Source organism: Phaethon aethereus (assembly GCF_964289735.1).
Source record: "Phaethon aethereus genome assembly, chromosome: 1".
NCBI lineage: Eukaryota > Metazoa > Chordata > Aves > Phaethontiformes > Phaethontidae > Phaethon > Phaethon aethereus.
The window spans coordinates 40,825,954-40,852,925 of NC_138575.1; the positions used below are offsets into that span (position 1 = coordinate 40,825,954).

General features: G+C 36.4%; 1 protein-coding gene across 1 annotated transcript; it reads left to right on the forward strand.

Moving 5' to 3' along the window:
- The first annotated feature begins 424 nt into the window (after positions 1–424).
- On the forward strand, positions 425–25,848 carry RAB3IP (RAB3A interacting protein). The gene is made up of 10 exons (XM_082001996.1): positions 425–696; positions 904–1,165; positions 8,327–8,422; positions 10,966–11,043; positions 11,440–11,643; positions 16,406–16,534; positions 18,787–18,899; positions 22,425–22,524; positions 22,631–22,700; positions 25,394–25,848. The coding sequence occupies exons 1-10, from the start codon at positions 446–448 to the stop codon at positions 25,474–25,476; spliced, it is 1,386 nt and encodes a 461-aa protein (XP_081858122.1). The 5' UTR covers positions 425–445; the 3' UTR covers positions 25,477–25,848.
- Positions 25,849–26,972: the final 1,124 nt, after the last annotated feature.

Genomic DNA, 26,972 nt, shown 5'->3' on the forward strand with positions numbered 1-26,972 from the left:
TGCTTCATTGAGATTAAAAGTGGAAGCTTTAGGTTTTAAGTTTGGGGTTTTTTTCATATTGGTTCCCAGGTCTCCCTGTCTTTCACGAACGTAATATATTTGTGTTTTGATACCAAACAGCTCTAGGCTATATTAAAGATGACTTTCTTTTATGATATAGACCTTGTTCTTGATTTCATCATCCCATTTAGATGAGGAGTCTGGTAGTCTGGTATTAGATCGTCCAGTCTCAACAATACGATGTGTGGAAAAATATTTTTGGTGGTTGAAGTTGATACTTTTGCAAAATTAGTCCACAGTTTCCATTATATCATGAATTATCCTGAACACACTTGACTGGGTGTTTTTTTAATTCAATAGTTGTCAGATATAATTAAATATGTCCTGTTTTCATTCTGATAATGTGATTATTTAATTCAGGGTTTCATATGATGAGGCTTTTATTATGGCCAGTGATCCCTTGGAAGGCTTTCATGAAGTGAACCTTGCTTCGCCCACTACCCCAGATCTTCTTGGAGTAAATGAGCCGGGGACTCAGGAACAAACTACCTCACCCAGTGTTATCTACCGACCACATCCTTCTGTTGTGTCCTCCACACCAATCCAACCCAATGCATTAAATGTTTCTGACCTTCCCACGCAACCTGTTTATTCATCTCCCAGACAACTGAATTGTGGAGAAGCATCAGGTGTCAGGTAAGTTGTGTGTATCTTTTTATTTAAATTGCTGATGTTTGTTGCATATAAACTGCTTGCTTTACTCAAGATATAATTTTAATATTACTTACAATGTTGTAATATTAAATTGTGTTCATAATGGTACATTCAACACCACTACTGCCATTTCTAAAATACTTCTTAATGTTCTTATATAAATAAAAAAATATATCACTCTCTTTACAGCATCAATGTTACCGACGCAGTACTTTGTTCTACCTCTGGACCCCAGGGTGGGTCACTCAGTCACAATAATTCCAGAAAGGAGAGCAATAACACAGAGAGAGAGTTTTTGCAGGGTGCTACAGTAGCAGATGTTGCTGAAGGAAATGAAGATATTTTTGGGTTGAGTACAGACAGTTTATCTCACTTACGGAGCCCATCTGTACTGGAAGTAAGAGAAAAGGGCTATGAAAGATTGAAAGAAGAACTTGCAAAAGCTCAGAGGGTAAGCCTCATTGTCTTGTCTCCTCCCGCTTTTTCTCTCTTCGAAGTGGTTCTAATATTGCAGAATGATAGATGGGCCAGAAGGTGCAGTCTAAGTCTGCTCTTTTCTTACAGAATTATTAGGATCTAATTATTTTATGTAAAGTTATTCTGAATGTGTGCAATGCTAATGTCTTAGAATTATTCCTTGATAGTGTTTTTTTTTCTAGTGCTGCTGCTACTTAACCATGGAAAGCTTTTGCTGCAGTATCTGGTTAAACATACTTTTTCTTTGAAATGTAGACCATTCTTTCATGCTGACATTTGAGAAAGAGTAATTTTCTGTCATTCCATTGTTACTGTGTAAGTATTTATAGATGCTGATTATATACCTCTTGAGTCTTCTTTATTCTAGAGTATAAAAGTATAGCATGTGTCATGGAATATAGAAATGCTGTAGAGCAGGGGTACTTATGATGTTTCATAGGGGAATACCTGCATAGGAAAGAAGCAATAAAGATGTCACTGATGTTCTTTAGAGTACTGTTACACCACACTTCAAATTGAATATGGATACCTTTGAAAGACACTGTGGCTTAAGTCATTAATATTTGTAAAGCGCTTTGTCTTGTTTGGATGGATGGTGCTATATAAATGCAAACCCATTATTTATCATTATAACATCCCGCTGTGCTTAAACTTTCGAGTAGATTTTTGTGCTCTTTGTATCTGTGCCCTTTCTTCTCCTCTACATGAGTCCACTCCTGTTTAGATTTAAGCTCATCTTATCTTGTGTTTGAACTTGTTTTCCTCTGTTACATCATCTTCTTGAATGTAATCATTTCTGTCAGTTGCATTTTCCCTTGTTAATGTGAATCTTGAATATGGATTTTGACATAACTTCTTTTGTTGATCGTTTATTGCTGAGTAGTTGCTTCCTTTGCTAATGTGTTAGTTTGCATAGCATTTGACCACTGAAAGGGAACGTTAACCTGAGCTAAGCTTGATGACCTTGCATGTGAATGTATAATCCTAGCAGTTAAACTTGGAACCTTAGAAAGTAAGAACAAATTAAAGTTTAAACTTTAGAAAAGCTCTTCCAGCTTCTGACAGTATACCAAAGTACAGGTAACAAACTTGAAAACCACATCTCAGATCTGCCACTGTTACCTTGGAATAGTCTGAAAATCTTATTCCAGTGTATACCACTTTGTCTCTTTAAAGATTGAAATGTTTCCTATTTCACTCCAAAATTAGTTAAGGTTTTTAAGGAAATGGCAGTAAGGCTGCTAGGACATATTAACTGCTTTTTATGTATTTTCAAACCTTTTGGGTTGTCTTCTACAAAAGCGATTCAGCACTAACTTGAGACTGTTGATGTCAAAGTTCTTGCTGATTCTCAACCCATCAGATTGATTCTTACCAGTGTTGTACTGGATGGATAACTTATTTAAGATGACAAGTAGGCAATATTTGCACTGTTTCAGAATTGCTCGGTTACATAGAAATCATAGCAGGAGTCTTTACAGACTGTACAACATTAAACCCTATCCCTTCTGTAATACCTACTTTCTTCTACTTCTTATATGTGGACTATTTTTTTTTCTATTCCTAGTTCATCTCCTCATTGCTTTCTTCCAGAAGTCATGGCTGTTCACGTAGGGCTGTGCCCACTCCATGATATTCAGTATGTCATGCAGTCTTTAAACTTTTATTTCCAAGTATATTCACTTTTGTTAGTGAGTACTCAGCTTAAAAATCTGTAGGGATATAATTAATAGGTAGTGCCTGTGAATAGCTAGTTGTTTATTGCTTAGTGGTTTTAAATTCTCTGTGCTGTTTACTAGGAGCAGTGAGAAAAATTAGAATTACTATTTGCACTTGAATTTTGTAAGCTCATTGAGCCTGGAAACTTTACAGACTTTGCAGGGGTGAACAAAGTAAACACAAATGTGCTATCTTGCATTTCTCATTTGTTCCAAATTTCTTACCCAAACTGTATGCTATTGTAATATGCATTAAATGTTGATTTGAATTTGTTACAGTTGTGATCAGAAAAGGAACTAGAAAGGAAATAGGAATTTTGAAGCTTAGGAATCCACTATCTAACTTTTTTTCATGTCTCTACTTGGAGGGAGACATTTTTCTTAGTATGCTTTCAGTTTTTTATATTAGAGTATAGTATGGCGTGCAATTGTTAGATATTTAAGTATGGTTCTTAAACTATTCAGGAATAGAATAAAGGTTTATTCCTTCTTTTTTCCTCCTTTGTGTATGCCTTGTATTTCTTAAGACTACAGACTTCATTTCTCAAATTGAACAGCATTGCTGGCAAAAAAAAAAAAGTACTCTTTCAAAAATTTGTTTCTTGACAAGAGGAAATAGACTTTCTACTTCAATCCAGATTAGTTGCAGCACCAAATAATGTCATAGGATTGGGAGAAAGGTTGGGTCAGAGGTAACAGCAGGGCAGCATTCTATACTAATGGAGCGTATAAGATTGGACATACTTTTGCCGTAAAATGCCCCTTAATTAAAATGACATGGGTTTTTTACACTTTGTTGAGACTATTCAGGTCATTTTTGCTTATTTTTTCACTGGAGACTTGATTTCTGGCTATATTCTGTAAAGTGGAACTGAAGAGCCCTTGCTTTAGATGATTTGAACCTTTCTTCTTGTTTTTTTCCCCTTTTAAAGCAGTGGCAGAAAAATTGAGAAGACTTAGTGATTCAAAGCCCTGGGACCTTATCTCCTCATGTCTCTATGCATTTGCATTTTTTCTGCCATGTTTGGATTGAGCTGTGTCACTGTGGTTCTTGAAGGTAGATCAACCACACTTAGATAACACCTGAGAGAATAACGATGGTATTTTGATATATGATATTTCTTGATATGCACGTTTAGTGGTGTCTTCGCAAAGGAATACCTTTCTTTGCTTTTTGTCTTAATTAACCAGCATGTTGCTTGTATTTTGGATAGCTAGCTTGTAGTTTCTAAGCTGTGGCAGTTCATAGTCATGTTTTCCTTGAATTTCTGTATCATGTGGCCCTGAAGTTACTTCCTCATCAATCAGACTGTCATCCATGACTGCAGAGGGAAACTTAGGTTTCTGTGTTAAGTTCATCAGTCACTGGTGGTTAGTCCCCTCCTCTGATGAGGAAAGAGCGGTCTACCAGAGATGTTGGTTGCAAATACGGTATTTAGTTTGAGAATGAATTCCATGCTTCCCAAGGTCTTTAGAATAAGATCTGTAGCCTTGTTGGTAACAAGTAAAACCATGTTTGACTTCTTGTAGTAGAAATTTGAATTACTGATATTTCCCTGAAATTGAGTTTTTTCCACACTGATACAGTGATTCTTGTGAAAGAGGTGACAGTATAGAATGTGGTATTTTAAATGTCAGTGTAGTTTAAGAACCTGTTCCTCAGATCTAGATTTTTCTTTCAGAGGCTTAAATTTTTGTACGCTTTCTTCATTTCAGAAACAAACTGAGTGTTACAATTTGATCTCTTGTCTTTAATACACAAGATCTGATACAGGATTTGAAGTAGATTCCCCCCCCCCCGCCGCCGCCCTTGTTCTGCCTGCATTGTCAAAAAATCCACTGTAACAGAGGCTATTGACATTATTATGGTGTTTCTGCACAGGTTAAACTGGTGGTTAAATCTCTTTATTTTTCCACAGTAAAACATGACATCTTAAAACTCTGCATGGATTAATGAATAAATTGATTCACAGTAACTATCCAGGAATTCCGGTAGTGCTATACAGTACATTCATAATTTTAAATTTTCTGTTGTCATTTGCTTGTAAGTTTAGAAACAGTAAAAATGACGATGTTCCAGAATAATATACCATCACAGAACTCCACTGAAGAGTATACTTTCAAGCTTTTCTAGAACAAAATTGCAGTTGAATTGTAAGGCCACTGGCTTCTGATTGTTAAAGATGGGTTGGTTCCCTGAAGGTGTTTTAGCATTTCCTTTCTGTCTTTGAGTGATGAAAGTTTTCAGTTTCCACACCCTCTGACTGATGCTGTTGTAGTGTATCGTAGGCATAGAAATTTTCTCAGGCAAGTAGGTGATCACATGCAAGCAAAACAGAAGCATCTTCACCCACACCATAAGATAATTCAATTGTTTTTGAAATGCTCTTATCTCTGAAAAGATATTCTGGGCCTTCTCTCACATTAAACTCCCTTGTAAATGTGGTTGCAATGGACTAATTTTTACATAGCTTGTTTAACTTGGGTGCTGAGTGAACACCAGTCAAATAGAAACGTATTCTAATGTTAATACAAACTTTTTTGACAACTTCAGAATTCATCAGTGTCCCACAGTTCTGATTTTAGGTGGTATCTGTAGAAAATCTTTGCTTTTTCCTTGATCTTCTGTATCTAAGTCTGACTTGGTTAAATTGCTGAACTAGATGCAGGATGATTTTCTTTCTAGAATTTAAACTATGCATGGTTTTGAAGCAGTAATCTGTATTCCTTCTCTCTCACTGGTTCTTTCTAAAGACCCACCTTGTAGTCTGTGAAGATCAAAGTGAAATAAGCAATAATATGACTCTTTGATGTAGGTTTTCTTTTTTAATCTTTTAAGTTTTTTTTGCATGCAAGTTAAATTTTCTTATTACCTACTTTGGTAACTGTGTTTGTGCTTCATAATAGCTCATCTTCGTCTAGTTACTTCTTCAGAACAGTAATGCAGGAAAGACTGCAGCGTGGATGGTTAGTGCAGCACACACAGTTGTCTTTTCTGCCTCTGTGTGGCTGGGAAGTCTCCAGTAATGCCTTTCAGACACAAGCAGTATTAATGTTTCTAATAACTGCTAAGCTTTTTGCTTTGGGCACTCTTTATTTCTGCCCTGCTTAAAAAACTTGAGCTATTAAACTTGCTTGGCAAAATAATGTGTTATATTACGCTCCTCCTGAATCACGTCATGGAAACTTGCCCAGTGTTTGACAAGTCTAGCTAAGCAGCCATGTGTAGCAGACGGCCTGGTGCTTTCTACTTTTTGTTTTCATTAAGTAGCTTTACTTGTTTGCTTAAATTTTAATCTAAACCCCCCTAATCTTTCCAGTTGCAGGCAAAACTGTAACCATCTTACTTAAAATAGTGTATTTATAGTGGTAGCCCAGAAGTGAACCTGGGGTAATTCTGTCTTCATTGTGAGTTTGATAACTGTTGACCTGAATATTAATATAACTGGTTTTTAAGATGTATTGATGTTTATCTAGCATTTTCCTTAGAAATCAGTGAAGTAAAGCAAAGGAGATGTATTGATGTATTCTCTCCATTTGTAGGAACACGTGAAACTTGAAAGATTCGGATGCAAAATGCTTCTATTTTCTTATTAAGAACCATACTTTATATGGGAAATACTGTAAACCAATACAAAATTAATTATTTAAATTTTGTCTCCCCTTTCTTTAACCTTTTTTTTCCTCTTTGGCTTTCTGTATTCCTTTTTCTCTCTCCTCCCTCCATTTGTAGCTATTTTCCTGCCTTTTTTTTTTTTTTGCCCTGAGAAATAAGCCACTGTATGCAGAATAGCAGCTAGTAAGTAAGAGTTGAGTACTATTTGAGATATACAGTGTTTGGAAAAGTACCATCATTTAAGTGGTACCTTTCAAAATAGTTAAAAGGTTGCATATGGAAAGCAAAAAGTCAAAACAGCAAGCAAACTAGACTAAAAATCAATCAAAATGTCCAAAGTTAAAACCAAATAAAAGAGGGTAGAAATAACGTCTTTGATACTAAATGGGTCTGGAACAGTCCTTAAACACTTGTCAAATGTAGGAGCTGAAGTCAAACAGGACCCTTCATCTTAGAGGAAAATGTATTGCCAGTTTCATGGCAGAAACTGAGAGCAAGACAGAATATCAGCGTGCTACGTGGTTTCCCACATCGTTGTGTACAACAATCCTCAATCGTGAAGACTTTGGGAGAAATGCTAACCAACTCCCAGAAGCACAGGGAAGCTGCCATTTTGGGCCTTTTTATGACTCTAGTGACTGGCCTCCCAGAGGTTTCTGAAGGTAGCTGTTTTCTTTACTGGTTTCTGGAGGTTTTCAAAGCAAATCATCGCTATGTTGCATTTGGAGTCTTGAACATGTCAGTGACAGGCTTGGGTCCTGTATTTCAGTAGGGATGGTAGTGTAATGGCTAGCTTGGCAGGGGGAAAAGAAAAGGAGGAGGAACTAGATGGGGATGGGAGGGGAGGTATGGCCAAAAAAATGCTTGAAAGGTCAGAATGGACTGTCTGCTGGTTTTCTTTTCCTTTTTCTCTCCAGCCTTCTCCTTCCTGCAAGAGATTCCAGAGCTTAATGTTTGGGGAAGGGGAGAGGAACTCTTCTTTCCAATTCCTTGTCTAACATTTTGCACTGCTCTGCAAATTACCCCGATTTTCCCTCTAACTTGGGATAATACAGATGAGATTGGGCATGTGTAACCCTTATACTGCCAAATCTGTAAAACAGATCTTACTGTAAAAGTAGTAGGGTCAAGCCTTCTTCACTCAATTTTTAGTGGTGTAGACAAATAACATTTTGAATTTCGTTAAGATGTTTTAATTTGATTTATATATCTGTGTAAACAAGAGCAAGGTTGTAATTACGATACGATTTTGGAATTGTGTGAGTTGTAAGGAGATATGCAGGAGACTATAGTAAGATTCTTTTAGAATTGTGGATTGTCTAGAGACAAAGCTTTTTGAATTACTATTTTTTTTTTTTAAATGGATTACTTTCTTTAAGCGTCTGTTAAGGAGTGGGTAAACAGAACTGGTATTCTGTTTGTCCCAATAATTAAGTTGATCTATATTTTAAGTGACTTTTTCCTGAAAGTATAGAAGACTAAAAGTGTTGTGTGTGGTTTTTTGTTTTGTTTTTTATTTTTAATTTTTTTCACTTCAGAGTATTTTGGAAATGCTGATGTCTGGCATAGAGATACTTTAGATTGGCCTGGCATATTTCTGTATAGCAGGAGGAAATAGCTATTTATGTACAGCATTAATTTAATTGTTTCTAGTGTTTAGATTAATATTTTGAAAGGCTTTGTTTAGCAAAGGTTTTACATTCCTCTATTTTTTTTCTTTTTCTCCCCCTTCTCTGTGGTATTAGCTTTAAAAGGCCAAATTACTATTAAGTCAGAATAAATAACTTTCAATTTTCCATAGGAGCTGAAGTTAAAAGATGAAGAATGTGAAAGGCTTTCTAAAGTGCGAGATCAACTTGGACAGGAATTGGAAGAACTTACAGCTAGTCTGTTTGAGGTTTGTTGGAGTCTTCGATGTGATATACTTAAAGGAAGCTGAGACAGATGTTTTATGTAGAATCAGTATATTGTATGCTGAATTTTTCTGCAATAAGCTTATAAAGGGATTTGTGTCCTGAAGACCTGGGTGTGTTGAAGTAGAGGCTTAAGAGCAAGGAATAGAGTTTTCACTTAGATGAGAGACCTTGTTCAGTTTGTCGGTATGCCTAGACACAAAACGAAGATAATAAGGAAAATATATCAGAAAGCTTAAAACTATTTAGGCTTATTTTTTGGCATAACTATTTTGAGACAGCTTCTCTGTCTGACAACAAGGCTATCTAGATAAGAGCTAAATTTGAGGTTGCCATGGTGACTAAATAAAAAAATAATGTTGTTCCAGATCAATGGAGGTAGCAGGTACATAACTATGCTTTCAGCTTTTGAATTTTGGGTCTGGCAGCATGCTACTCCCACAAACTTGAAAACAAATGTTAGTACTGAGTGATGCACCGGGGTGGAACCTGGTTATCAAGTGAGAAACCTGAACTTTAAGTGGGATCTTTTCGTTCAAGAAGGCGGCAGTAGTGCCAGCAAAGATTGTGAGCTTGTATTACACAAAAAAAAAATCTTAAATCCATACTTGAAGCAGGAGCAGTTCTCATTTTATCATAGGAATATATATAGGAATGCCTAGCGGCTGAGTTGTGATACCCATAACTGTCACAATAAATTTCAGAATCTGGAGATGATTTGTATGTTTACCAAGTCGTAAGTATTGGTTTTCAGCATATGCATAAAGATACAACATTAGGTATATTTTAGTAGCAGTGTTTAAACCTATGATGTTCTATTGGTATAAAAGTGCTATTAAAACCTTGAAAATACTGGCATTCAAAAGTCAAATTACAAACAGCTCTACGGGTTGGCAATGCATTTTATTTCATCATCTCGGTAGGGCAGATTTACTTAAAAGTAAAGTAGTTCCTGTGTGTAGAGAATAGATGGGAGACTGGAAAGGTACCTTTGGGCATAAATACTTGTCTATGTTGAGTGGGGGAGGAAAACATTGGGCATTTTGTAGAGAAACAAAAATAAAATTAACGGTGAAATTTTACATTAATGGCACTTCATAACTTACAACAATGTATCAGTTTGTTAAAGTTATGTTTGAAATATAGTGTATTAGTAATAATTGTTGAGTTTAATGATTAAGAACTGTTGTGGGCATGTCACTTGAATTTTTGTGATTTGATGTCACTAAGGGGGCCTAACAAAACACAGTGAGTTTTCTTGATTTTTGCACTGATATGTACAGTCCTTGAATTCACATTCTATTCTGAATCCCACTAATTTCAGTGACCCTATAAGTGGATATGCTCGAGATTATATTAATGCATCCTAATGGAGGATGAAGACTTGTTTTACACAGCTGGGTGTATCTATTACATTATTACATTGTAATAGCACTGTAACATGCTTTGCATTCGAAGGTGCATCACTTAAGCAGAAACTGCATGGTCAATGTTAAATGTATTTGTACACATTGTATAAATGTGTATGTTCCCATTCCTGCATGTGTCTGTTGTTACTTAGAGGATTTTACAAACCCATGTTATATAGCTGTGTTGTATGCCAGTGGGAGCCAGATCTTTTGGTATGATGATGTATGAACTTTTTTGTTTTATTTATATAGCGTCCAGATACGTGCTAGGCGCTTTACAGATATGAGAAGGATCCTATCCCAAGTAATTTAGTTGGTGGCCCTGATCTTTCAGTCTTGTTGCCTTCAGTAAGTACCAAGTAAGAACAGTAATTTGATCACAGGCGCAAATTGCTGGATCAGAGCCTAAGCAAATACCTTATGCAGACAAAAGGCTTCGAGGTATGAGGTAAAAGGATGTTTAAAAAAAATTCCCAGTCCTTTTACACTTTCTTCTTTATTGGCTTAGCCTTGTTTTTTACTTGGATTGGTTTTTAGCGCTTTTTCTGTTCTACTAAAGAAATGTTTATTCATCCATAAACTATTTTTAAGCTGTTGCTTTGTCTGTTTTATTGATGGTAAGCGTTTAGACTTCATAGTTGTTTGGCCAGTTCCTTCATGCAGAAATTTACAGATGACTAAAACTGGTTATTCTGGCTAGAAGAAGGGAGAAATTCTTTTGAATGTGTTACTGTGCCCATGTTGCTTTCGTTGCTACTGGTTGAGTCTTTCTCTTGGGGATCAAGGAACTTGACTTGTCAGCCACTGAAGTGTGACTGGAGCCTGGTGTTCATGACGGGTATTGTTCCAGCTGGAGGGGGGTGGGTGGAGTTGCTGAATTTCTGAATCTGGGCTCAGGACCAAGGAGAAGAAACTTAGTGAGCCAGTGATGAATCCAAATAATGGATTTGTAGGTATTTCTTGGTACGTAACTATTTAATTTCAGATTGTGCACAACTTACTATTCACAAGTAGTCTCTGTGAAGCAAAAGTATGTCCTTAGTGTTTTGGGGTTTTTTTATTTATTTACTGGATCTTGTAAACTTGATGCATTTACACTAGCTCAACATTTTTTATAGGAAGCACACAAAATGGTTAAAGAAGCTAATGTCAAACAAGCTGCGGCAGAAAAACAGTTAAAAGAAGCACAGGGAAAGGTGAGTTTTTTCCGACTTGCTTGCTTTGTCTTTTCACATGGTTATAAATCTAAAGTGTGAATCATGAAGATGTAAATAGAGCATTACCTGTATACATTATTAAAATATATACTAAGTGGTTTTGTGTCACCTTGAAGTATTCTTAGTTAACTGTCTGTGGACACAGCTGATGACACAGCATCGTATCAGATAGCTAGCAAGGTGTGTAGGAAGCCAGTACTAGAGTATGCAATTGCATAGGCATCTGTGTGTTAGTACTGTTGGAAGATGAAGTCTGGATTTGAACCAAGGTAACTGGAAATTTTGTTAAATGGTTTAATATATTCATAGCCTAATACAATATTTTTGTTTGTTAATGACTTCATTTTTCTCGTCCCCTCCGCCCCCCCTCCCCAGATTGATGTCCTCCAGGCTGAAGTAGCAGCGTTGAAAACACTAGTGCTGTCTACTTCACCGACATCTCCAACTAAGGAGTTTCAGTCTAGTGGAAAAACTCCTTTTAAGAAAGGCCATGCAAGAAACAAGAGTACAAGCAGTGCTATGGGTGGCAGTCATCAGGACCTTACCATGATGCAGCCAATTGTAAAAGACTGTAAAGAGGTAACAGTACAAGGATTGTCCTCTTTGCTGATGAGCTGGCTTTATTGTTTTGCTTTACTCACAGTAAATCTAGTATATATTAAATCTCCATGTAATACTCTTTTAGAGATATTTTTCATTAATGAAAGAAAACTTTTCCTTTTCCAAGTCTTGTTTACCTTTTAATTCCTTAAGGGAAGATAAGACAAAATTTGCAATACTGGAATTAATGATTTAAAGATGAGCATTTAAAAAGAAGAGAGAAAAAAAGAAGAGGAAAAAATACAGTATAACTGAATGATAAGTCCTGGTGGCTATTTACAAAGTCCATCACCAAAAGTTAAACTTTCATAAACTTTTCATGAACTGTCATAGAATAGAAGAGGGGCTATTTTATATATCAGTAATGGGTGAAAGGGGCCAGGGAGAAAACGGAATCAATGATTTATTAGAGAACAGGATGGGATTTATCGCTGGAGTCCCAGAGGGAGGGCCTGTGTGGTTTTTTTTAATCTACTCATGTAACTGAAAATGGGGAAATAATGAGGCAACAGGTTGGTGCTTGAATCCTTGGATTGGTAGTAGCAAAAAGTTGGGAAGGATCGTATGATACTGAGTGGCTAGTAGAACAGCAGATGAAATTCAAAATCAATAAATGGAAAATGAAGCATCTAGGCAAAAATGCAACTCTAGCAGACATGCAGTTGTGGACTTACAAATAACTACATTGTGCTGGGGGGGCGGGGAAGGTAGTTGTGGATAATTCTCTGAAAACACCATCTCAGTGCTCAGTGATGGTCAAAGACCCACAGAGCCTTAGGAGTTATTAGGAGAGGAATAAATAGCAAAAGAAAAAGCATTATTCCGCTGTATAAACATGTAGTAAATGTGTGCGTCTATGCATGCAGCTATGATATTTTCATCTGAGAAAGGACATAATGAAAATATGAGGAAGTGTGATGTAGATGGTCAAACCTATTGAAGTATTTCTGTGTTGAGGTAGAACAAAAATCTATACAATCACAGGTGACATGGGGAAGATGAATGGTGAACAAATATTAATGATTTATTACAAGAAAACTCTGGAAGCTAAAAAGAAAATCATTTTCAGTCAGTACATAATGAAGCTTTACAACTCATTGTCACAAGGTAGCAAGATTAGAAATATAAATGCGTTCAAAATGTAGTCATGCAAAGTGACAAAAGAATAGCCTGTCAAGGTATATAGAAGATAGATATGACATTTGGTTTAGTAAGCTTTAACTACAGATTGCTAGAAGTTGGGAGGCTGTAAAATGAAGACACATCGCTCTTTCCTTTTGTACTGCACTGCAGGCCAGCTCTCTGCTGGCCATTGTCAGAGGGGTAACAGGCTAACTGGATCTTTAATGTGATTCACACAGTGGCCATTTTTATAGTTTGTTTTGCCAGCAGTCAAGTGCGTTTATACTATACACTGTTTTACTGTAAATCTAGAAAATAAAGGCATTTTCCAGTTTGTTTCTCATACTTGGACTTCCAAAAAAAAACCCCAACCCCAAAAAACCCCCCAAAACTTTACATCCTGCCTGCCCACTTTCAGTGGTATCCAGGATGTTTTCCTTATTAAAATTGAATGCTTGTTGCTCTTCAGAAAGATGCAAACAAAAGGGGGAAGCTGGGATGGAATCCACTTACTTTCTAAGCATCACACTCGAGTCATGACTCAATTTTTTAAGTGTTGGGCAAGAGCGGGAGAGGGGAGAAACCTGTTTTGCCTCAATTTCTTGTGGAGAGAAAGTGGTGAATGTGAAGGACATGCTGCAGAAGGTCCAGTCTGCCTGACACTTTTTTTTTTTTTAATTCAGTCTCCTTTCTGTTGGCTGCATAAGGAGATACTCAAGGCTAGTCGAGGCTTCTTAAAACAGGTGACTGTCTTCCACTGACAGCCCAGGGAATCAGTAAGAAACACACGGATTTTCCACCCTCTGGGACTGAGTCTTTCTATCTCTCTTCTGAGCAGGAATATGTTAATGGAGTGCAACATGGGGTGAAGAAAACAAGACTGTCTCTGGCATGGTGGTTAGGACATTGTTTTAAGCACAGGGGATATGCCTTCCCTACTGCTTTTGTTATCCAATGCTTTCTGGTTTTGTTTATTGTTGGTCTAAGGCAAAGGTTTTTGCATTTGTGGGAGCTGGGTCTAAAACCCTAGTTCTGCCCCTTCTTGCCAAATGTTCTTGCTACTGAGTTAGGTTTCCCTTTGCATGTCATTCTTCTGATTTTGAGTGAGACTGCTTCAAAAGGGAGACTGAGAGTACCCTTGCTGAGGGGTATGTAGTGGCCTTGTGGCGTGGGGAATATAGCTTTGGACCCTTATGGAGAGTCTACCACGCAGAGCTTTGCATTTTGAGATGTTGGATGGAGCTGGGTGTAATACTTGTCAACTCTCAGGTTTTTTTTTAATTTAGACAGAGTTAAGAGTGGCTATCTGTCTACCCTAAATTAAAGTGGAGCCAGAAACGTGCCAACATCCCAGAGAAATACTTCCTAGCATGTGGGAGTAACCGCTGGGATAAGTAGACACGTCTAATTAATTTAGGTATTAACAGGATTTAGGCAAGCTGAATAGCTGCCTGCATCTTAGGCAGGCAGGTAGCATCCACTCAGTATAAATGCTGATAAATGCATCAGTGTTGTTCAAAGAACTGAAATGTTTCTCTGATGCTGTATTTTACTGTAAAATGAAAACATTAAAAATTTAACTGCAATTATTATTACAATTGGCTGTATATTTAATTGCAGGTAATCAAAACTTTGATCTAGTGAAAGCCCAAGTAAAGGCAGGGAGGAGATACACATGTAGCACACAGACTGAAAAGGAAGAGCATCAAGCTATGTTTACTGAGCAGTTTTTTCAAGGCAGCTTCTTTATAAATTGCAGGTTTGTGGAAAATTGAGTTAAATCTAGAAAATAACCGAATTAATAAGAAACACATCTCTTAGATTCTTAGAATCATATAATACAGATGAAAAATGGCTGCTTTTTCCCTCCTGATATCTCTTTTTAAATACCTCAATTTAAAGCCAGACCTGAGATAGGTTTTAAGGTATGGGAAGTGTTCCTTTAGGGAGCAAGTTACACCTATTGAATTTCAGTTGTACAATGAGGTTGGCGTCTTAGCAACCAGAACATTTATGGACTAGGTTAATTAAGATGGTTGTTCCTGATTGTACCTGAGTGTAAGGCAAGTAGCTCTAATGGAAAACAAATTTGCCAGTCTAATTTTTGCAGCTTTTTTTCCCAAGACACCTCCCCCCCGCCAATGACAAAAGAAGTCCCCAAAATATATATGTAAAAGAATGGTGAAGTGCTGGGAGCTCAGAGAAGGGGTAATGCATGGGGAAAAAACAAAAGATTGAAAGAGGTTGGTTCAAAGCAGTGTAAAAATCAGTTATTTTAATTTTTAACATGTTATGTTTCCTTTGTCATTATATTATTTGTTTTTAATATTAAAAAATCTAAAAATCACATTGTGGCTTATCTTTGGCCTGCAGCGTACATCCCTTCCTATAGGTTTAGGTTTTTGTCTTAGGAGTATAGGTCTGCTATAGTACGAGAAAGCGATTTAACAACCAGTTGGAGGGGAGAGGTGCCGAAGTCTGTATTGGCAAATGTCAAAACCAATCTGCAGATAGTGTTGCGTATCCCATTGGGGACTGGCATTAGTCTTTTACGCTGGATTAGGAGTATGCACCGGAAGCACTCGTCTGCACTCTGCTTGGTTTATGCCTTGAAGAGTGTTGGTGCCCACAAACAGGATCTTCTCAAGTAACCCTAAACCAGGTGATGTGGTCTGGGAGTACCTCAGTGTGCTTGAGCTGTTGGTGGGTAGCCAGCCCACAGGACAGGCTGTCCCATAACATAAATGTGGATTTTAATAGCAACCTAGTACCAGTCTCCTGAATGCCAGACTGCGTAGGTGCTTTCCCACTGCTAAACTGATCTCAATATGGAGGTGACAAAGCAAGGTGTTTTCAAAGCGGGTAAAACCAACTCTTCCTAACACAGCGTGCTTACTCCTGGTGTGATTTAATGGGTTGTTTTAGTATTTCTCCATTGACTAGAGGAGCTGTGGGGGAGTAGGCTCATAAATCATGCCCATTGAATATTTTTGCCTTCCTATTGTAGCATGGTGTAGGAGAGAGTTGGGGCATAAAGATGAAAAATTAAAGATAAGTATATAGTTTTAATTGATTTGTATATTGAATTCCTGTTTTCCTGTGTTAGTATTATTTAGGGTGTTAAATGACTGTTTAGCAGTGTGTTGTATGTTCAACCTGCATCTGAATATAACATGTCTAGGATTGCAGTTTTCTTTAGATTTCTCTGCTTTTCTACAACTCACAGAAATGGAGATGGGCTAAAATACTGTAATGAAAATGCATCAAGAAGAAAATTAATTTTTGGATTTTTTTCTATTGAGCAATCGGTTACATTTTTCAAAGCTATCCAGGAAGCTTAGGAAATGTGGGAGAGGTAATTAGCTTGTCCCTGGTGTTGCGGTGACCAGTGAATGCATTATGTCTGTGTCTTGAAAATGATATGTTTTGATTTGCTTATATTTGCAGTCTTAGGGAAGTGGATTTAAGAAGGTGTTCATAGCTGGGGCACAATAGCATTCTTTCACAGTGCAATGGAAAACATTTAGTTTTAATGCTCGTTATTTACCTGTGGATATTTGCAAATGATAGACACTAGTATGATAATTGCAGTACTAACTTATGTGAATCTTTGTTCTAGGCTGACCTATCTTTGTACAATGAATTCAGATCTTGGAAGGATGAGCCTACTATGGACAGAACATGTCCGTTCTTGGACAAAATTTATCGGGAAGATATTTTTCCATGTCTAACCTTCTCAAAAAGTGAGGTAAGGGAAATAGTCTAAATGTGGTCACTGACACTTTTCCCTTAAATATGTTACATGAATCCAATAGCCTGTATTAAAAATGTTTTTGTATGAAATGTTACCATTTTTATTTCATTAGAGTGTTGACAGTTTACAGTGAAGTGCTGAAGTTTAGTCTGGAGTATTGAAATGATGATTTTTTTTTTCTTTGCCGTGTGTGACCAGCTATGGTCTTTTTAGGTCTACTCCTTCAGATGTTACTCCTGTCTGGCAGAATCTGATGTTTGTAGGAATGGATGGTGGGTTTTTTCCTATATTTCAAAGATAACTGTTTTGTAGAAATACTGTCCTGTCACTCTCTTGTTTACATAGGGGGCAGCAGAGACCAATATATCTAATTTTGTGGACAGTTTTCTCTCATGAGTCAGAGCAGGCTGCAAGCACAGCCTGGGTGTTTTCTTGGAGACATTTATGTTAACAAGAATTAGACTTTGGGATTTGATGTGATTCAACAGGGGCAGTTTGGGAATGTGGTTTTAGGTGAAATGAATTGTGAGACTTTTTTTCCTTGTGTTATTCCAGCACACTCTCCCATTCAGAGGAAAGACTGGAGTTTTACCTCTCCTGGGAATAATGTGGAGCTGATTCCACTGATTCCAACTGCTTTACTTAGTTTTTGTTCTTAAGCAACATTTACAGGCTGTAGTTGTGGTATCAGTCTCTAGGGGAAAGGGACCATATTCTTAGATCTTTATTAAATTAACAAATTTTAAAGCCCTCAGAATTGATATATTTTTTTCCCAATAAAATTAAACACCTCACATGGAAAATGTTTGTTTTTCTCATAATGTTTATCTGTTGTTTTCATGTTCTTTTCCTATGCTTTTCATCTACTGTTACTTGCTGGCTGTAAGCATGCGCGATCTTTTCGTTAATTATGTATCAGTTCATTATGGTTGGTGTACAGCATCATATGAACCTCTCCCACTAAAAAGTTTACTTGGTTACTATGGGAATTAAATTGCTTCTGCAGTATGTGTAAGTAGGCCATCCTGTTGTCTTTCCCAGCAAGTTCATTTTGTGTTTTTCTGCTTCAGTGGTGATATAATTACTGTAGATTTGTATTTCTGCTTAAGGAGAGAATCAGGCTTCAAGTTATATCGGTTACTGTTTCCAGATGCTGTGCACAGTGACCAACTTGTTTTCACTCGAATATCAATAAACTAATGTGCTGTTAAACCAAACAATAAACTATACATGTATTCTCTTATTTTTGTATAATTGGAAATGTAATACTTCAGTCATTCAGATAACTGCATTAACTCTCAGTAGCCTCTTGTGTATGTGTGGTGTTTTGTTTTGCTTTTGGGACATGGCAGAGAAAAAGTATTTCATATGAACTACTTTAATAGTAACATTCTGTTTTTAAAATATTCAAAGTACAGTAGAGAAATATCTTTATTACTCAATAGGAAGGAACCTTGGCACAGAAGTATTTCGCTAATATAAATTGCACCTTCTTTTAAATGGCTATTACTTGTCCATTCTTAAACAGTAGTCTTGGGCACATGTTGAGTCCAATCAAGCAAAATAAGCGTATTTCTAATGTGTTATAATTGTGTGTTTATAAAGAATTAACATAAAAAGCCTGAAGAAAGTTGCACTTTGTTTCCTGAAGATGATGATTTAACCAGACTAGCATTTGAAAGTTGCAGCTGGCTTTTCTATATGTTATGTTGGCTTTTCTATATATTGTTCAGTGTTACTTGTTTAAACACCTTTCCAAAGCTGCCTTTGGCTGAAAAAGTGACATAATATTTGTTTTTTGCAAGATAAGGAAGCATGCTACACCATTTTGTGTTTCCTTAGAATGCAATAAAAATAGAGCAATTTTTAAAAATAAAGTTTTGCCATATCCAGTCTCTGAGAACAACATTGCAGGTACAAATGGATGTGCTATTTGGGCTTGTGAGGAATGACTGAAAATACAGTTAACATTTTAAACATGCTTGACTACATTCCTGACTGTAAAGGCAGTTATCTTGCCTCAGGGAGGGCAGGGTTATTTGGAGGGCAGAATTTAAACAGGAGCCTGGAAATGGGACCTCTTGTTCACAATGAAAGCAAAATCTCATTTGTAATTGAATTTCTGTTTGGTCAGTTGATTTTTTTTTTTTGTGTTCCTAACTTTACAGAAGAAGAAATATGTCACTGCTTTGAGGCAATGGATAATACAGAGCTGTTTTTAACTGCTTTCTAAATTTCTCTTGCAGTTGGCCTCAGCTGTTCTGGAAGCTGTTGAAAACAACACTCTGAGCATTGAACCTGTTGGCTTGCAACCTGTTCGATTTGTGAAAGCTTCTGCAGTCGAATGTGGGGGACCAAAGTATGTTAAGCTAACAGACAGTGCGGGAATCTTGACTCATTTGAGATAGCAGTTTTCTCAATCCAAGAGTTATCAGCTGATCACCTCAGTCAAATTTGTCTCTATTAAACTTAATTTCCTAAAATCTGAGTTTTCAAGACTGCTGTTACAAAATTTTATGAGGAAAGTAAGCAACTAGTAAATTCAACTTTTAAAAAAGACTAATATAGAACAAACCTTTAAGACAAATGCCCTTTTTGGGAGAGCTGTTCACTTCACTTATGATGCATTGACTGCAAAAGTAACATTCACTTCCTTGGAGGAGACCATCCTGATACTTAAAAGAGGTGCTTTTGAACTGGGGGCTATCACCTGGAAAGCATCATGAAAGAAATAGGTATTGAAGTAGTGCAGGCTGAATAATGGACTTGTAGAATATTTGTGGCATAAGAAATTTAGGACATACACAGCGCACTGACAAAGGTAGCTGAAGGATTTGAGAGGACGTTTATAGAGTAAATCCTCTGCATTTGAGCAGGAGGAATGCAATGAGGCAGGAATGAAGGTGAAGGTGAGTTTGAACCTAAAGCGGGAAGTATACTTGAATGACAGGAAAGTTATCTTAGAAATTTTGGAATGGGCCTAGAGGAATCTGAAGCAAGATTTGTCAGGTAGTGATAGAGACATTGAAGTTAGGTGGAAAGGCACTGGGCACTTTGATGGATGTGGAGACGAAGGAAGGGATTTGTAGTGTGCTTTATTGTATGTCAGGATTAAGCAAGCAAGGTCAGTGTTAATCTGAAGCCTTCCAAATCTTGAGAAAGCCTTGACTTTTCTGTTGGAGATTTTGGACAAGTTGACAATTCTCTCTGTAACATTTGTTTTGTTGGAGCTCAATTTTCTGGTAGAAAACTTGCATCAAAATGTTTTGACCTGGCTCTTAAGTTTTGCAGTGTTTTTTTTTTTTTTTTCTTTATTGTTGGGTTTGAGTTCTTGGGGGTTTTTCCTCTATTTTTGAGTGGAAGAGAAAATACATTTAAAGTATTTCAAAAACTTTTACTTTCTCTTTAAAGAAGCTGTATAAAATGAAAACTGTGTTTTATGACTTAGTCTTTGATTCTTTCTACCCCACAAAATTCAGGCATTCATATATTCTTCAGTTTACTTGAGTCACTGGAAAACATGCTCTTTGAGCTGTAACCCCCTCATCAGATGGGCCCACCACCAATAGTGGAGCTACTGAAGGGGTGGTGATTCCAAGTCCAAGATACACCACTGTAAGCTGTGTTCCATGAATGCAGTAGAGAATCTGGACAGCCAGAAGCTACTGAAACAAGTCATGTGTCATTAAAGAGCAATTGGCAAATTGAGTTAAAATCATTGTGGTTCAAGCAACTGCCCTATATCTTGACATATGAAATATTTACTCAGAAAAAGGAGACTCAATTGCATCATTCAGAAGTTTCATGAGATTTTAACCTATTTTCTCCAGTGTAAGATAAATTTTTAGTTAGAATTTACATAATCCTTAAATAGTTGGCTAGGTATAGATTAATGTTTTGAGATGCCTATGCACAAATTGTAATTTAGTTACATTAGATGTATCAAAAGGCCAGGCGTACTCCTTTCTCCCTTTTCCCGCTGTCATGTAGTGACAAAAACTTTTGTGGTATTGCTTGTAGATAAGTAATAGGTAAGGAATATGCAGTATTTAGGTGTAATTTGACAGCAAATATTCTTTGCCTTACGTATAATTACTGGCACTGAATGGGAAACAGGTGTTCCAGTTTTCACTGAATCAGAGTAGCAGTTTCACATCTTTTATTTTTATAAGTTGCAAAGTGCTATTTTTATTGAAACCATGTTCTTAAATAGGTAACAAAATACAGACAAACTGTAAATAAATAATAACAAACACTAGAGCAATGTTTTTAAAGGAATTATTTTATTGCACAATTACCTGGGGGATGGGGGAACAGATGCATAAAATAGTGGGTAATAGCCCAACAGCAAATTAAGGAGCAGAAGGCTTCTTAAGCAGTGATAATAGTGAAGAAAGGTTCTTGATATACAGGAATTATTGAATGGTGCCTGTGATGGTGTGTAGTAAGTGCTACCTTAATGTAAGACAGCTGGGTTTCCCTGCAGGATTTGAATAATCATCCCCATGGGGAACAAAGTGCTATGTGTGCTGTACAGTGCAGAACTGAGTCAGTAGTAGTAACTGTCATGCCAGCATTTAACCTGGTATGATGGAAGATAACATATAGAAGGTAATTCTACAGCCAGAAGGAAAAAAGGGCTTTATTTTCCTAGCACTGAAAGGCTGTCTGTCTTCTCACAAAAGCTTGACTGAAATTGCAATCAGCTTGCTTCAGCTACTATAGGATTTCTTGGATCAATGGACTGCTGTCAGTCCTCATAAATTGCTATGGAAAATCATATATACTCTTCAATTTTCTCCTGTCTTACATGATTCTGTGGACCAGCTGCAGGCTATTTAAAAGGCCTCTGAGCCACTGTTAAGAACCTTGGAAGCTTAGTAATTTTTGTTTCACTTTTCAAAGGCTGCTTGTTCTTAGACTGCCTAATTTTGTGAGGTAGAAATGGAAGGGAGACGAGCCAGAAGCTTTTAAAATCAATGAAACAATGGATGCCATGACAACCCAGTTAATCTGAGATGCTGCGATATAGAAATTCCAAATAAATTAAATTCCAGTTTTATTTACATTTATTAAGATTGTATTCATAGCAGCTTCTTTAAGAGATTCAAACCATCTTTTCCTAGATAATGTTGGAGGGAATTTTTAAGAATTCTTTGCCTTTTCCTGAATTGTTTTTTTTTGGGGAAGAATGCATGGTGACTACTGGCTACTGACTTTTCCTCCTTCCTGAATACGACATACTCGCAATACACCAGAAGGAGTAAACTTTATTGTTTTACCGCCGCTCTTTATAATGGCAATGGAAAGAATTACTGCCAGACAGCCTGTTTTCCTTTGTCTCAAATTATTTTATATTCAGAGTACAAAATATTATTTCCATTTGGGCATAAATCCAAAGCTGGTATTAGAATGCATCTGAGAGAGGTTCAGAGAATTGACTGCTATTCTGTAGAGCTGATATTTTTTATGGTGAAATGCAACATCAAGCGGAATTTTAAAAAAATTGTTTAAATGTTGGCATCAACTGATAATTTAGACAACGTTTATTTCACATATGGAGGGTTAATTAAAGAACTTCTACTGTTCCAGAGTTGTCAAGCTGACTTGAATTACTGAATGTCAGAGTACATGACCAGAGCTGAAGGAAGTTTTAAAAATCAGAAATGCATCACGGTGCACTGGTATTGAAGCAAAAATAGTCCTTGTGGAACTAAAGTAGTTGACAACATAATGTAATAATTGCAACTTGTAAAACGAAAGCAGAGACTTGGGGTATCTGTGCCAATATGAAGCAATTATATCACCACCTTAAACATATGCAGGTGTTTAGACATTAATGTTAGATTTGTTTATTAAATTGTGGAAACTTTATATTTTGTAGGAAATGTGCTCTCAGTGGACAAAGCAAGTCATGCAAGCATAGAATCAAATTAGGAGATTCAAGCAATTATTATTACATTTCTCCTTTCTGTCGTTACAGAGTAAGTAAATTTACTATGATGTCACTTTGAGTAGTAGTTATTTAGTTATTTTTCCATGCTGTTATACAAAATGATATTAACCACCATTATTTTTACATGGGTTCAGATCACTTCTGTGTGTAACTTCTTTACATATATTCGATACATCCAGCAAGGACTGTTGAAGCAGCAAGATGGTGAGTAGGAAATGGTATTTGGCATATATAAGTAGAAATTTGCATAGTGCATGTGCCTAAAACTTGCTATCTGTGCACAACAGCAGTGACCTGATATTACAGGAGAGCTATCTGTGGTACTCATTGTTGTAATTAGGAGAATTTGGTGATAGCTCACCCTCCAATAAAGTTGAGTTTTTTTTAACAACAACAAATTAAAAAGCAGTGATTTTTAGTCCATCTAAAGACCCCTTATGTTATTCAGTAAGAAATGTTATGAAAAATTCTGTAATGGGAGGTGTTAGTCACAGTTTTTCCACACAGTATTAAAAAATAATGGCTCTTTCACAGAATATGAAGGTATTTTAGACCAAAAAACCTTCAGTTTGATTTGATCTGGGCCATTTTTTCTTTTTCACTTGGTGTTTTGGTGTGTCTTCTCATTGTATGCTTTGAGAATGCAGACAGTCTTTCTTGTTAGACTATCTTGCAGGGAGAACTGGGAAGGATGACAATATTTTGGATTAAACTGTAAAAAATAAACAGGAAACCATCCTGTAATCATTCATCTGAGTGCAGCTAAGTGAGGTGTCGGTCATTACTGTGGCATGGCAAGGTCTCTTGATCAGGGCTCTGGTTATAAATGTATCTGACAATGTAAGGCTTGATTACTCCCCACCCCAAGTGGGAAATGTGTTTTTTACTGCCATTGCTTCAGGCTGATTTTTTTTTTCCTCCCACCAGAGATACCCGGCTGCTCTGTTCCTGTCAGAATAGCATATCCAACAACTGCCTATTTAAACTCTGTCTGCGCAGTAATTCGAAAATTTGCTTAACTGTGCTATTCAGTTTCAGTATGTCCATATAAAAGAAGACGGTTATGAAAATGTATGCACTGTATACCTAGTCTGGAATTTAAAAATATATTGTGTATTGGAGTTGTAGTGATTGGTCTTCATTTGCAAGACTGTTTAACCTGTTTATCACTATGAAAGAAAATAATGATTTGCTTGTGTTTAAACTGTACACAATTGATGTGATTGTATTTCCTGTCCAGATCAAAGAATATTGCCCAATGGCCTTCGGTCCAAGGCTGTTGGGCAATATTTTTTGTGGGGGGTTTTTTTTTTGTTTTTGGAAACAGACCACATCACCTAGGCTCCTGGATTTGCTAAGCACAGATTGCAGAAGAAGTTTCATTAGGCCTGTGTCAATAATTAATTTAAAAAATCGGTTTCACTTTGTTGAAAGTAGAGTGAAACAGCGTTGTAATGTTTATGGATGTCTGTTCCTTTCATTCTTCCAGTCTTTGATTCTGTGTGGATTGGCTTCATCCAGAATTTGGCTAGAATTAGCTCCACTTTGATCTGCCTCACCTATAGTCATCTCTTCTGATGTTTCCCAATTTCAAGAGCTCAGTATTTTAGCTACACCCAAATCTTTTGTTTCTATTTCTAACCTGAAGTATTCCTGAGATGATAAATAGTATTCCTTACAAAAAATGATGCTGTTAGCTTTTCTTGTCAAAGGGAAGTATTTTCATGGCATTCACCTATTTCATACACTAAATTATGTTTAATAAAACCTTCAGATGGTGGTGATTTTTACTGATGTACTACCATTGCAGAAGATTGTGAAAATGTGTTATTTAAGTTTTAATTTGGTTTATAGTTAAACAGCTTTTATTTGATCAAAAGGGCCTATACAGTTTCAACTAAAACGTTTACCTTGCTGTTGAGATAAAGAAATTAAGTTGGTATTTTTTTCATCAAATAAAATTCTCAGCATTATGAGAAGAAACTTGAGCTTGGTGTTTCAGCTCAGTTGTCATCTTTACCGTTAAAAGCATGGAATTTGCATTTGTAGCTTTATGTAAATATTCAACAAAACCTTTAGAAGAATGTAGGCAGTCATGATAATTCTGCATAATTTGTTGCATGTATTTCTGCTCATGCGTCACGTAATTTGTGAGACAAAGGTCACTTTTACAAAAGCGATTTTTGAATTATGGTAGGGAAGACTTTGTACTTGTTGCTCAGGTTAATGATCTTTGTAGTCATTCTACATCTTGATCTTGACTGCATGGAAATTATTTTTGTCTTATATAATTATATGCTCAGTAATTTTGATTTGTATTGCTGTGGCACCTAGAAGCTTAAGGTATGCATTAGGCTTATCAAGTTTAGCAAAATACAGATGGAATTAAAAAAAAAAGTGTTTTTCCTTCCCAGTTTATTGTTGCTGGCAGATTACTGGTAGAAAAAAGAGGGAGTAAGAAAGATTAAAAATGGAAAAAATTATAACAAAGTTACAGATTCTGTGATGGAACAGGTTCTACTTTTTTCTTCTTGCACTCTTTTATTTTACAGAAAATGAGTCAAGGGGCAAGGCAATTAAAATGAGAAACAGCAATTAATTGAACCTGACAAGAACTACTGATGTATTTTTATTCCCCAATTTAAAAAGAAATAATCTTAAAATTTGAGGAATTTTTTATAGGACCATCATTTAGAATTTTTAAAATAAATACTTTAACAAATTTTGTCACAACCAAGCACAAATAGCCCTCGCACATACTAATTCTGGTTTTACTAAATGTTTGTTACTTCTAAAGTTCCCCTAAACTGATGTACAGTGGGGCAGCCTGTATACATCAGTTAAACATTCTGAATTAATATTTTATTTCAATGATATTTCTGTCTTTTTTTTTTTAGTGGATCAGATGTTCTGGGAAGTTATGCAGCTGAGGAGAGAGATGTCACTAGCAAAACTTGGCTATTACAAGGAAGAGCTCTAAATCTTTTGCGCATGCATGAACTTCATTGAATATACATAACTAAAATTGCTGAATTTTTTTTGTCACTTAATATTTATTTCCACAAAGTGGGTCCAAGATCTTTCTCCTTTTGCAGATTGCACTAAGAAGTACTGTGATTGTTTTAAATTGACCTATGCTGTATATGCATACATATCATACTTAGTTGAACAAATGTGGTAGGCACTTGCAGGTGTATTAGTGATTGTAATTTACATTTAAAAACAAAAATTCTGATTAAAGTGTTAGTCTGAAGCAGTATCTGTCTTCTGTTCTTTGTGATGCAGAATGATGTGAACCTCCCTGATAAGTCATGCCAAAATGTAAAGCTGAGATGATTTTATGAAGGGAATAAATGCCTGATGCTTTCTTAATTGTAGTGTTTAGGTACATGTATGTATCTCTCTAGGCATGTATGCCAACACAGTTAACAGACAATTAGGAAAACTTGGAATTCTTTGAAATGTTGCTTTCCTGTATTTTTCTTTTCTAAAACAATGTAAGAAGAGAAACATACATAGTGAAGAGTCAACAGTGTAATAAATCTAGGTCTCTTCTCTCTAAAGTAGGGTGCTTTTCAAACATCAAGTAACATACCTTGTTTACTCTTTGGTTAGAAATCTCTCTTGACCCCTGTCTGACTGCTAAAAACTTTTTCCTCCCCTCTAATTTTCTTTCATTAGAGTTTTTCCATTCTTTTTAAATGTTGTTGTCGTCCCGTCTGTGTCCGTGTCCCGTCCCCCTCCCCCCCTTGGCTTTTGGGGGATTTCCAGTTTCCAATGTTTTATGCATCTATTTCCCACAGCTGTCCTTGAAACTGGAATATAGCCATTACATGATTTCTTTAACATGCTGATGATAATTTCCATATCATGTTAGCAGTTTCTTCACACACACAATTTGCTACAAAGAGAACCCCAAAAATGGATCATGGCTTCTAAAGGAAGATGCTTTTTCCTGTTTGAGTGCTACTTTTGCACTTCAAGTGGTCCTTTTTCCCTGAGCATAGTCTAAGCTGAAAGCAGACAGTTGATTAGGTTACAGGGATGTAATAGTTGTGGGTATGTGGTAGACTTGCTATGTAAAAGCCCTTTTGGAGAAACACTAGGTCTTGGTCCTGTGACAGCCTTTTGTCCATTACAGATAAGATCAAAGCATTGGCAGGTGAACTGACAAACATCAGAAGTAAAGGCAAGTTGATATAGTTGGTTCTTCAACTAGAGGCATCTCAATGGATACAGATTTCTTTTGTTTGATGCAGAACAAAAATAATGCTATTCATCACTGTCTGATGGGAGTGTTCTTTGTTTTTACAAAAGTAAATAGATTGAGCAGTGAAATTTAGTACTGTACTTGTGTTGCGTTTCATGTATATATGCCTGAAAACACTTTGCAAGCTTGTCTTTGATGAGACATTTCAATGTTAAGATTAAAACAAACAACTGAACCTAAGTATTTTACTAGTAATGATGTCCAGC